This window comes from Hermetia illucens, chromosome 1 (genome assembly GCF_905115235.1).
Source record: "Hermetia illucens chromosome 1, iHerIll2.2.curated.20191125, whole genome shotgun sequence".
NCBI lineage: Eukaryota > Metazoa > Arthropoda > Insecta > Diptera > Stratiomyidae > Hermetia > Hermetia illucens.
The window spans coordinates 205,437,695-205,451,213 of record NC_051849.1 but is presented as its reverse complement, the minus strand read 5'-3'; the positions used below and the strand labels follow the sequence as shown (position 1 = coordinate 205,451,213).

The following is a 13,519-nucleotide window of genomic DNA, read 5'->3' as shown; positions in this document are numbered from 1 at the left end:
AATTCACAGCAAAGATTGAGGATTCGACGTCTGAAAAGGGATAGTGTGCTTCTGACGAGTCTGCTTGATGGGTCCTTCGCTATAAACGGTTATCTTTACTTTGCTGCAGCTCCTTGTTCAGGAATCTTACTACGGCTGCACTTTTTGATTGTTCTTTTTTGACGATGTCCTACTGTATTTGCTCAAGAATGAAAGGGTCCTTTAGAGGGTAAACTAGCCGTCGTTGCTATCGGCAAGTTTACGTTCAAGGTATGTAATCGCATAAGTGCTATTCTGCAGATAATCTATGGACAATTAGTACCATCGAAACGCTCTCGCGGTTAGTATTAATAAGACTGGATAGGATAACATCTTTATTCACTAGGAAAGTTGCTGGATGCTTCAGAAACGCATAATTATTATGAAGGGAACTAAGGCCACTATACTGACACCTTTAATGTCCCTAGCAGGAGCTCATTTCTTAACTTTCAACTGGAAAATATGAAACTGTCTTCAGCGAGTTCGTATACATGGCGGGGGTCCTAGTTTAACGTTGACTTTGCGCTTCTGCAAAAGGACTTTTTAGATTAGTGTGAAAAACTATGGGATAGTTCCATAATTCCATAATTTTTCATATCAAAACGAAACAAACAGATATTTTTACTTCGACGCTTCAACGAAGAAATCGAAGTTCGGGAGCACCTTCTTCTTTTTCTCCAGCCTTTGTCCCGTTCACAAGCGGGGTTGCCTCGTCGTGATTGGTTTCGCCATTTGGGTCTATCAAATGCCTGATCTGGACTCAATTTTGATTGAATTGAAATTTGATTTGAAATCCCCAGCCAGCGTGTCAAGCCACCACCGTTTCGGCCTGCCTTTTGATCGTTTACCATCGACTTTGATGTTCAGACCAATCTTGGCAAGTGAATTCTCGTTAGCACGGATTGCGTGACCATACCATCGAAGACGCCCCTCTCGCAGTTTTTCCACGATCGGTGATCAAAACATGTTACGCCACTAGCTCAACGCAACATCTTCGTCTCCATTACCGCAAGGCGGCATTCATTGTCTTTTATAGTGAGCCAACATTCAGAACCTTAGAGGGCGACAGAACGGACGACGTTGCACCTGCTGCAAATAAATAAACAGCTCAAATGCAGTCTCGTAGTAATAATTTATTTAATCAACTATAAAACCTCACGCAAGTTAATTTTATTGCGATGCATGCATGCTCATACATAGATTGTAACTATCAAAATTAAATATATCGACTTAATACTGCATAATTAAAAATATATTTCCACTTAAGTAAAAAAGACCGGAGAGGTTGAGCGAAACTCTTCCGATACAATAAATCATAATATTAAATAAAATTTACAATTTTCTCAGCAAAGTCAAAGCATTATCATTTCTTTAATTGTATTTCGTTTAAGATTAAAATTCGTATAACATTAAAGCGTTTCAAATTTTCAAATATCACCAGCATTTCAATATTTCGCTAAATATAATTGTCACATTTGTCGTCTACAGGCGCCCTTATTCCAGTCATAAGAGGGCCCTGAATTAATTCGTGTCCAGGAGCAGAGTTGGTCCAATTGTTGATTCGTTCTTAGATTTCGATACTCATATTCACCCTTCCTAGATTCGTATCTTCTGAAGATAAATTTGATTTGATCACGATTTTAAGAACGTCCGCTAACAGTGCTACTTCCGCGAGTTTAGGCTAATCAGTGTTTTGTCAATGACAGTAGTTTTCAACAACTTTCTGTGGACACTCATCGCAATGGATTTTGCACAATTTTTCCAGTCTACAATTACAGGACACTTTCTGATAGAGGGTGAGTTTATAATGGCCCCGATCGCAGCAAAGTAGGTCACATCCATCTACGCCGGCAGATGTTGCATTACATTTGCGATTGACGGTACCCAAGGACCCAGTTTTTGGATTGTTCACACAGAAATCAGGTGATTCGTCGGTGTAGACCAGATCGTGCTTGGAAGGTGGTTTTATGGTTGCTGGTCCTTCAGGCATGAATCCTATTCCATCATTGCGAGCAATTACTTTAGTCGCACCTTCATAATGCTCCATAAGCCGGTATCCAACTTCTCGAAAATTTGGTAGAGCCTTCCAGCAAAATTTCACTGTACAGCTCCCAGAGAGGCCATGACATTTGCAACGCTTTTGCATGTGATCTCGAACTGCCTGCAGAAAGGAATGCACATCAAATTAGCATTCTTAGTGAAATATGGTGAAAAGATACATGTATCTTCAAATAAGGGCGAGGGTCATTACTTACCAAGCGTCCTACTCGATTATTATGTAACTTTACAAGCGTCTTAATGTCGCTTCTCCTTCGCCGGTAACGAGCATCCAGGAATTCCCTGGCCTTTCGGAACCCAACATTCACATTTTCGTCCCGTCCACTCCACTTCCATTGATCTCTAATCTGCTTCGCCAATTGGGGGTTGGGCGGTGGAGGTGGTGGAGGCTTTTTATGGCTCCCTGCTTTGCCATCTCCTCGGAGTCGTTGTTTCCTATTTTGGACACGACCGTTGTTCTGTTTCCCTCTCTTGCTATTTGGGATTGTATTTGCGGTGATGTTATTGAGGCCGACATAGTTTTTCCGTTGTTGTGCTCCTTTCTTATTTGGAAGCGCGTAATCGCCGATGATACCTTTAGTATATGCTCTGGTGACTTGATAAGTTACTCCAGCAGCTGTGATTGCGTTTACAAATGCTGTTTCGCGAGTATCTGAAAAGGGGAAATAGGGTGGGTTAATTGCTTTAGAAGTGTAGATTTTTGTTGCAATAATCAACATTTTCAATTGGATACCCATATGACTACATTCCATGGGAAAACCTTCCATACCCCCTTTTGGCTATATGGCCTTAAACTCAACAGAGGTCGATGTCATTCACTGTGTCCAATGGGTTCACAGTCCCATTTCGACCAAATTTCAAATCAATGGATATCATCGCGGCTCTGAAAAAAGGCGTGTGATAGACAGGCACTCAGACAGCTCAACATGCGCAACACATTTTCTTTACCTGTCCAAGATTTGAAAGCTAGGTGGAAAGTTTGGTAAGCTACATAGCGAGTGCAGCTTGGACTGCGGTAGTTGCCTGGCTAAAATAAGCAGACCTTGAATTGAAGTGTAGGAGGGGCGTTACAGCACTTGATACCACGCTAAGCAGTAGAGTAGAGTAAACAATTAACAACTTAACAACCTCATAAAGTACCTCCAGATTGGCTGTCTCGCGGGGAGAGTGTGGGGCATGGGAGATGTTACCCGGTAAGAGTCCGACTACAAAGGCATATCCATCATGGACTCACACACCTATAAAAAGGGCTGACATGTGAAAACACTACTGCTAATTAAAAACTAGGAATTAAAGAATATGAACCCTGGCTCTGGGTAGGGAAACCGAAGCAAGCTGCAACCGCTGGCGGTCTTCTTATTTTGATTAAGAATGTTACTTAGAAGTTACCGATAGCCTATTACGAAGACTTATTCAAAACAAGTACTACCACAGCAAGGTCCTCACCAAGAACATGAAACATCGACAGAGAATCCAATCAAAGGAGGAACTCCATCTTCTCCAAAGCTAATGCGACTAGCAAAGCAAAGGCAGTCGGCTCAAAAAGGAAGTCGATGTCTCTATTGCCTGCCAATAGTCTGCAATTTCAGCATGCAACAACCGAGAGATAAAAAAGCGCTATGATGACGAGTTCCTCACCAAGCACTTGCAACACTGACAGAGAATCTAATCAAAGGGGAAAACCCACCCCCAGCACTCACCTCCGTACAGTATATTGTCGTGGTCGGGAAGTCTATTGTAATTTACCACTACATTAAGGGTGTCCAAAAACACATGAATGATGGAACCAATGGAATGTAATTCTCCGAGTGGTAAGGAGCCACAGACTTCGAATCCACTCCTGACTTTTAGAAATCAGGCCATAGCCAAGGCACGGTTTTTAGAAGCCTCACCAGATTTATGTTCCCCCACAAGGAAATCTGTGGAAAATAGGCTCTTTACTTCAGTAGTAAACATGCACCCGGTGTCTACGACGTGGTCAGCCAGAAAGAATAGTAGAGTGACTGTCTAAATAAACGAAACTCACAACCAGGTTCCCGTTTGTGACCGGTCTGTCGGTGACATTGTTGCATAATTCTTTCAGAAAACGGGAGAGGACAGTTCGATAGAAAGAAACTTCAGCCGGAAAGGAGAGGGGACCCTAGGTTTGCCTGTCAGAGCCTTCTCTTCCACTTCTATCAGTAGAAGGGAAAGAACGGGAACTGGTGATATGGGTGCAACTGATTTAGTTCCGGAATGAGGAAACAGATCCATGCACCTCAGAATCCACGAACCTGGGAGGGTTCTCAGCCAACGCCAACGAAAGGCACAGCACCAAAAGGCGAATATTTTCATAGGCCTTACTACACCACCAAGTGGGTCAGAGCAGACTTTCCAATTAGCTACACTAGTCAAATTAACATTCAGCATGCCAAAGCACCAGGGCTGCAGGACGATCTTTATATATTTCAGGTAGAGGCTAACAAAGCTGTAAGGTTGCTCCCATATTTTTGTAGTAAAAGAGCCATGGGTTCTATCTAATAAAATTTGTGGTATTGGGTCAGTTAAGGAGGCTAGGATCTTTTACGATGAAAGATCCTCGAAACCAATAGCCTCTGTCCGAATGTCAAAATTGTTAGGTTGTTTCCAGGACCTAGTTGCGGTCAATTTACAATACCAATGCTAATAATTGCAGAAAGAGAAACCTCATAGTTGCTTTTATTTACTTACCTAAATGATTCTTTGTGTGACCCGCCGACGCAGGAACTTAGGGTAGTGGTAGTGTATTCAGAATTAAGTCGCTTCCAATTCTTACTAGCATATCTATTGTGGCAGTAACAGAAGCAAATCTAGAGGAGAGCAGCTATTTGATTTTATCACTGCGCCCTGACCTCTGTCGGACCAAAAGGAATTGAAGTAATTGATTTAACAATCCACACTCCAGTTGTTAGAGTTGATTAGAGACTGGCGAGTGCCAGATGAAGTCTCACTCTCAGTTCACCGTTAGTTAGAGTTCAGTCTAACTATGGTATAGCAGGCGAACAGCCTGTAATACAAAAACGAACCCCTAGGAAAATTGATTGGACAGTCAGTCCTGGGGGTTTAACGTGAGTACCTGTCATGGAGACTTAATCCCACGGTCTTCTTAAGACACGGATTGATTTGGTGGCCACAATCAGAGCACCGCCGAAGCAAGCTACGACGGTAGCACCTGGCCTCTCATTCTGCATTGAATTCGCCTGCAATGCCCTCCTACATCAGGGTTGCTTCCACTGGCTCTACGCCCCTAATCCAGCGGCCCCCATGCGACGAGTTACGGTCCACCGAGCCTCCGATCCTGTCTCGCTCCATCGCGCCTACGAGGGGATAATATCCGCAGCCTGCTCAGCAAGTTTTGAATCGGAACACAGCCGCCCCACTTTCTGACATCGTTCCAGTCGCCAACGAAGCTCCGCTTCCCGCTACCGCCATATATCCTGGCACTTCAACCATCCATACCAGTGGCCCCAAGTTAAAGGTGGCGTCCCCACCTAAACAGCTCTTCATCTCCAGGCTAGCGTTCACAACGTCTACGGACGATGTTCTGGAGTATATAAGGAGCAAAGTTGGTTTACTCTCTCCTCTGTCCTGCATTAAACTCACAAAAGACGACAACACCGACCGGGTCATAGCATCTTTCAAGGTTACTTACCCACACGAAGTTGATGTCCTCGGCAACCCTTCTTTCTGGCCTGAAGGTGTATTCATAAAGCCGTATAAGCGCCCCAATTCGCGGGTAAATTTCAGGGCAACCCGCCTGCCTCGCCGAGCTATATAACTGGATCCATGTTCACTGTACGTCTGTTTTATCTGGCTCAGCAACACCATGCCATCTGTATCTCCGAAACCTGGCTAGACGATGCCATATTATACTCCGAGCTCCCCGAAGGGTACTCCACTTTCCGTTGTGACAGGGACCGGGATGCTTCTCATAAGTCCACTGGCGGTGGAGTCCTAATTGCTATAAAAGATTCGCTCCCCGCTGAACTCGTCTTCTCCTCCTCAGGCCTTCCTTTTGATTGTGTTGCTCTTCGTGTCTCCTCGCAAAACTTCCTGCCATTCATTGTTTCTTGTGTTTATGTCCCCTGTGCTAGCCCTTCCCACCTGTATGAAGAATTGTTTGACAGTTTGTCTGAACTCTTTACCGTCAGATTCCCTTCCCTCCCTTTCTTCTTTTGTGGAGATTTCAACCTCCCCATGCTCAACTGGCCTAATCATCCTAGTCTTCCAATTCCTTCCAACAACCTCTCCCATTCTTCCCTCCCACTTTCTTCCTTTATGTATACTTGCTCTGCCCTGAATTTCAACACCACCAAAAACTGCTTGGGCCGCACTCTCGATCTCTTCCTTTCCAACCTCCCCGAGCGCCACCTCTCTTTATTTCCTGGCACATCCCCGTACGTAAAAACCGACGCTCACCATCCCGCGGTTGAATTTGAAGCGGAACTCCCTCGTTCAAAACCCAAAACCAAGCGTAAACCCACTAAGTTCAACTTCCGCAAAGCCAATTTTGACGGTCTGAACTCAGCTTTAGCGTCTTTCAACTGGGTTCATATATTAAGTAATTCATCGTGTGATCAAGCTCTTAAAACCTTCTACAACATCCTCTCTGATCTCCTCTCCTGTTATGTCCCTTCTTCCCCTCCCTGCCTTCCCCACCTTTCATAACCACAGACTCCTCCGAATCACTAGCCATTCCTCTCCTTACGCCTTCCTTGGTTGAGTTCCTCATTGGTAACCTTGACCCCAATGTCGGACCTGGCCCCGATGGGCTTCCTAATCTCTTCCTCCTTAACTGTAGAAAACACTTCCCTCCCCCTGTGTATAATCTACAACAAAAGTCTAGACGAATGCTACTTTCCCCGTCTCTGGAAAGAGGCCCTTATCATTCCTATCCTCAAGAGCGGAGACCCTTCCCTTGCTGTGAACTACCGCCCCATTTCCCTTCTCTCCTCTTGCTCCAAAGTCCTAGAAAGATACGTCAACGACTGGTTGACCGCGCATTTCGGTCACCTCATTGTCAAAGAGCAGCATGGTTTCGTGAAACATAGATCAACAGCTTCAAATCTTCTGGTCTTTACCAACTTTGTTGCTAAACGCTTGAATTCACGACAGGAGGTACATGCTGTTTATACTGATTTCTCCAAAGCCTTTGACACCGTTGACCATAACATTCTCCTCTCTAAACTTTCTTCGCTAGACTTCCCTCCCTCAGTCATCTCCTGGCTTTCCTCCTATCTCTCATACCGTTCCTGTTTCTTTTCATGGTCACGCATCTCGTTCCTTCTCTCCTTCCTCTGGTGTTCCCCAAGGCTCTATACTTGGCCCGCTACTCTTCCTGTTTTTTATCAATGACCTCGCCTCCATCCTCACCTGTCCGTATTTGCTTTACGCAGACGACCTTAAATTGTTTGCCTCTGTTTCGTCTCCATTGGACTGTGCTCTCTTACAATCCAACCTTGATAATTTAGCCCGTTGGTGTTCGGTCAACAAGCTAACACTGAATGTCAACAAATGCCACTGGATGCGCTATTCCTTGAAACCCTACCCATCATCCTTTTCCTATTCTCTCAGTGGTCAACCCCTTTCACTACTGACCTCCTTCAAAGACCTGGGTGTAATATTCGACGATAAACTTCGTTTCAATTCCCACTTCGTTGACATCTTTTACAAAAAGAACCTTCCACGGGTTGATTATCCGTCACGACTCCGCACCCTCAATCTCCCCTCCCTACAGCAACGCCGTATTTTCCTTGATATGTGTACTCTTTTCAAACTCTGCAATGGTCTGATGGACTGCTCCGCCAACTCGGATATTACTCTCCGTATCGCCTCGTCTCATAACACACGTAATGCGGACATTTTTGATGTGCCCTTCGCCGAGCTCTTCGCTATTTTCACTCTCCGATCCCGAGGTTCCGTAGCCTACACAATGACGAAATCTATGAGCGATACCATGACCTTCCGGTTGTGGATAAAATCCGGCTCAATAGGTTACGGTGGGCGGGTCACTTAATCCGTATGGATGAAGATGATCCCACCCGGAAAGTCTATAAGGGCAATATCTATGGTAGGAAAAGAAGACGAGGCAGACCCTGCCTAAGATGGAGCGATGGCGTGGGCCAGGACGCCAGACAGCTTTTAGGGATATCGAATTGGTGGACCTCGGCGCAAAACCGGGATGTCTGGAGTTCCTTATTAAGGCAGGCCTAGACCGGATACCGGTTGTTGCGCCGTTGATGATGATGATGATCCCGAGGTTTTGCCGGTCCTACAATGCCCTACAGCTTGGTTCCTTTGACTCTATGCCCCTCTCTAGCTTTAAGCGCAAAATATGCCATTTACTTGCTCCTCCCTCTGAGGACAATATGTAATAAGAAATTTGCTTTCTGTGTATTGTCCTCATTAACTAAATAAATAAATAAATATGGATGAATCAGCCAAGTTTGGCTTTCTTAGAAAACTGGATGGAACTTTCAGCAACTCCAGAGTTGAGCCTATTCAGACTCTGTTAGAATACACCGCCCAAGATAACATACGACGCAAATGAGAGGGAGAGAATGGGCAGATTTTGCAAACTTTTCAACAAGAAGGTGTTGCAAGGGGAATTAGGACACTGCGAGAACGGTTGTAGCCGATGACAATGTGGGAACACTTCAGAGCACATGGCATGGGTCGCATCAACCCAGCGACGCTACAGGAAACACCGATGGCTCAAAACAGAGCAGGGTTCTAGAGGAAGTTGATTGACGGGAGTTGAAGGGCAGGTGCATCACAATCTGTACCAATAGTGAAGTTGCATTGAAGTCGCTGTGCAGTCCTTTGATCGTCTCAAAAACCATTCAGAAATGTAGAAACGGATTGGATTCTGTTTCTAGATTCAATACGGTGGAACTTCTCTAGCACTAGCATTGGCTAATACTGCTATCAAAAATTGGTACCAAGTGTCCTAAAATGACACATGCCAGAGCCTTAATGCTGTTAAATATACCAAACTTTTCCTGTCAGAACCAAACAAACATACTGAAAAGTTTATTCTGCCGCGAAGCAAGAAGACTTGCAACAGTATTGTAGATATTCTGAGAGACCATAATTAGTTTCCTACAACCAAATTCGCGAGGAATTTGGCAACCGTTGTCAAACACTACCTGAGAAAACGATGACAGGAAAAATAGTGCAACACATTCTCAACTTTGCAGCTCCACTGAAGGAGACTAGAATAACAATACTATAAAGTGTCTCAGAGAAGCCATTGACGATTCAACTCGATATCGATGGGATCAACAGAGAAAAGAAAAAAGAAACATTGATCGCAATGTTGGAATTGGAGGAGCTACCAGTAAAGTGGATTCAAGTTCCTCAAGACGAAACAAAGCCGAGAAAATCGGGAGCCAGCAAAAGGATATGTTAATATTCTACTCAGAGTTAAGGTAAGTCCTGCCTAGAAGTATTTTACTGGAAATCCTACATGAGTTAGGCGAAAACAAAAAGGAGGAGTTCTGTTCAAACTATCCAAGAAAACGAATAAGCACGACAATCTGCGCAAAGACACCGAGGCTTCGCTCAGTGAGCAAACAACTGTCCGCAAAAGTCAACTACTGGCTGCGATTGAATCCAAAGATTGGAATGAAGTCGCCGGTAGAAAGGAAATTTGCACGGCGATCAAAAAGTAAATGAAACTAGAGGACGTACAGGATACAGATGTGAAGAGTCTAAGCATACCGCGGAACGTTCTTAGCAATCATTATTATGTGTGTAGCGTTAGCTGGGAAAGCACTGACGGCTGGTCAAGTTTACATCAGTGGATTATTTGCTAGCCTAACCTGCAAACACTGCCTCACTGGCTCAAAGAGCTGTTTTACATGTCTCAGTTTCGGAAATATCGTGAAGGATTGCAGTAACATCACCGTCAGATAGAAGCTGTGTGGGCAATCATCTGGCGAAAGACTGCCATAACAAGCCTGACCGTTTTTTTTTGTAGAGAGACCAAGGATTGGAATTGTAATCATCTAACTGGTAGCATCAGATGTCTAACCTTAAGTAGTACACTAGGTACTTTACGTAAATGGGGGCCATCCTGAACTTAAACCACAGATAAGCTGGTCAGGACATGCGGTGAAGAATACAAGAATCTAAGTTAAGGTGTTTGAGAAATGGAGCTAACCAGTCTGGGACTACGAAAAGGATTTTGTGAGACATAAGAACATGGTATCTGAAAGCACAACAAGAAGAGTATTGCAGCTTCATTGCCTGGGTCGCGGAGTAGTGAAGCTGTAAAACAATTGAAAAGCGAAGTAACTTACGTAAATTCATTTCCTAGTTAAATATCACTCTAACCAACGTCAGAAAGGTAAGCAACTTTAGGCGCGGAGAATGAGACTCCGGATGGTCAAGCATCTACAAGGTATGCAACCGAAGAGTATAAGGACGATCTGGTGACATCTATCAAGGTTAACAAGTGACTCGGACAAATAAATCCAAATCTGAAGAGATGAGAAAGAAGTTGATCAGCAAAGATGTCGAAGGAGGCCCAACCAATATATCGTGTGCTACTTTCTGCCAAGATGCGTATATTTGCAAATACCCAACTTCAGGTATTCGTGGGACCCGGAAATCGCGGAATATTAGAAGGAAAACCGACAGGCGAGAAGACGAAGTGAACTATGATGTAAAACTCCAGAGTATGAAGAAGGACTCTCCAAGTATAAACACACTCGCATTGCGAGGAACATCAAGAGAAGTAAAAGGATTGCTAACTTTGTGTTGTGCCAGATTTCGACCCATGGGGAATGTATGTAAGTCGGAAAAGGAAAATTGTCGCCAATTAACACGTTACCTAGATTGCTGTAGAAAAATGTGACACTGTTTTCCCATCATTAGGAAACTACATACGTAGTATTATGACGAATTTCTAGTGGCATTAAAAGGAGTCTGAGGTAACGGCCTGTTGTACTGATCGACCCCTGGACAGGGGGCAGTAATTACTGGAAAAATGACAAATAGCAGTAGTATTGACCTACCCGTGCCTAAGTCAGTACAGCTTTATTCTCGTGTTCTAAAAAGCCGGGTGGGAGTGCCACTTTTGACACTTGTAATATGTACACTGAAGCGGTTCATAGCGGTCTAAAAAATGTTCCTCTTAGTTTTGGGTTAGCTATAGTAAATGTCCACGTTTAGAAATAATAATGGAGAGCAAATACTACTGAAATAGCAATTTTCTGGGAGCAGTTTTTGAAATACTACATAAGATGAAGCGTAGCACTTATCTCTAGTTTTTGCCTCAAGTGAGAGCACCTTTGTGAAATTTAGATCGAACTATTCTCTTCAATTGTGGGTGACATGAACGTCGTATTGCACTCACGATGCATAGTATTACTTCCTTTTCTAATTCTACAAGAAAGTGTGCTTAGGGGTATTTTCAAATACATGACGATGTTGGTTCTATTCGAAAGATATAGATGAGAGTTTCTAACTAGAGACCGAACTTGCTAATTAACCCATTCATCATTCCTCCTAGTACCCTCTCCATCTGCTCTGGTACTCTGCCTCAAATTCACTGGAAATGTAATGCAAATTAGTTGAGTTTTTTCCCCAAAATCAAACAATTTCAAAGACCATTGTGTACTCAAATTTATCTAACAATCCCACAAAGCCACTGTACGAACGCTACTGTTGCGCCCAATTGGCGATGTAGGGCTCTATTTCAGGCATTTTTTCAAACCTTTTTGTGGTGTCAATTAGCATCAATTATCGTCGCATTCAATTTTAGGTAAATTGACTTAAAATGTTATTTGTGCTTGGCAAACTTAACGTGCTTTGAGTGAGACTAGTGGAAAGATGCCAGACTGTTTGGCGCATGTAATGTCTGCTTGGCGACACTTAGCTTTGTTCACGGTCTTTTGGAAACTTTCATTTATTGTTGGTTACTGTAGACCTACTTAGTCTCTGGAATTTTAGATGACAAATTTTAAACATGATTCATCTTAGTATCTATGGTAAATGGTTTTCATACTTATTTAGATTTGTAAGCTTGATCCATGGTGTATGGGCTCCCCGCGTGTGTAAAATGTGGCAATTTTTTAAGAATGAAAGCCAAAGGACACTTTCTCCATAGTTTCGACGTCGAACGTATATTAAGCACTCTAAATTTTGCACCGCTCCACGGTTGACTGGAAGTGACCACCAACTAAGATTTTGCCTTTCTCAACAATTAGCTAAGGAGAGTTGTCACCCTACCGACAATATTCCTCGTCTACACTAAATGCTCTCAATATAATGTGCCATTGCGTTTTACTACTTTTAGACTATGATCTTGCCAGTCCTTATGCATTCCTCGGAGACTTGGGTTCTTAGCAAAAAACTACGCACTCTTGGGCGTTCGAGAGAAGAATCCTTCGAAGAATTTTTGGGCCTCTACATAACGACGAAATACCACGATCGTCTGGTTGTGGATAAAATCCGGCCCAACAGGTTGCGGGTCATTCAATCCATTTGGATGAGGATGATCCAACCCGGAAAGTCTTTAAGGCCAATATCTTTGGTAGAAAAAGAAGACGAGGTAGACCCTGCCTGAGATGGAGCGATGGCGTAGGTCAGGACGCCAGACAGCTTTTAGAGATTTCGAATTGGGGTAACTCGGCACAAAACCGGTGTGTCTGGAATTCCTTATTAAGGCAGGCCTAGACCGGATACCGGTTGTTGCGCTGTTGATGATGATGACAATGAATGGGCTTTACTGAAATTCGCCCGAATTTCACCATTACGAAGTTGTGTCAAAAAGTGCTAAATTAAAATGAAATACAAAAAGAGCAATTCACGAAGTTACTTGAAAACGAAGGTAATTATGCCAACGCAAATTGTAGTGCATGTCGAGTCCGGTGGCATGGTCCTCATGTAGACCGCCGTAATCCTGAGCGGATTTGAGCATCTGTGGAAAAATCGAGATCTCGTTATAGGTGGACCATATTCTCCTTGACTTAGCGCAGGTGATGAGCTTCCGCAATCTGAAGGCAGCGACTGTTAAGTGTTGTGAGTAGATTTCACTCCTAAAAGTAGCTAGCGGAACTCCGACTACACCCACCTAGAAGTTGACACTAGCAGAGCCCAGCCTGACCAGTCCGTCACCCCCTCATTTTCATCAATGGTCAAATGACCGAGAACCCGCAGCACAACGATTTTGAGCGTGCTGCAAAAACTATTAAGCACGTCCCTACGCCACCCCACAAGCCTGTATGATGTCGTCACTGAGTACAGCGCGTTAATGGTTGCTTTGCTGTCGGTCAAAATGGCTTTATTACGATTGGGACTCGGATCATGTCCTAGGGATCGACACGCTTTGAGTATCGCCAGTCTTTTCCCCTGGAATATACTGGCAAATACTGGGAAACCGTACCATTCGGCCACACTGTTTGTATACGGGACTTCA

The 13,519-nt window shown here is 43.9% G+C and overlaps 1 protein-coding gene across 1 annotated transcript in view; it reads right to left on the bottom strand.

Moving 5' to 3' along the window:
* Positions 1–1,137: 1,137 nt before the first annotated feature.
* LOC119647109 (protein Wnt-6) overlaps positions 1,138–13,519 on the bottom strand; it is a 71,282-nt gene continuing 58,900 nt past the window's right edge. The window contains exons 3-4 of the mRNA XM_038047887.1: positions 2,274–2,728; positions 1,138–2,179 (exon numbers count right to left, since the gene is read on the bottom strand). Of these exons, the coding sequence (XP_037903815.1) occupies positions 1,715–2,179; positions 2,274–2,728 (920 nt within the window). The 3' untranslated portion in view covers positions 1,138–1,714. The remainder of the gene's footprint in view (positions 2,180–2,273; positions 2,729–13,519) is intronic.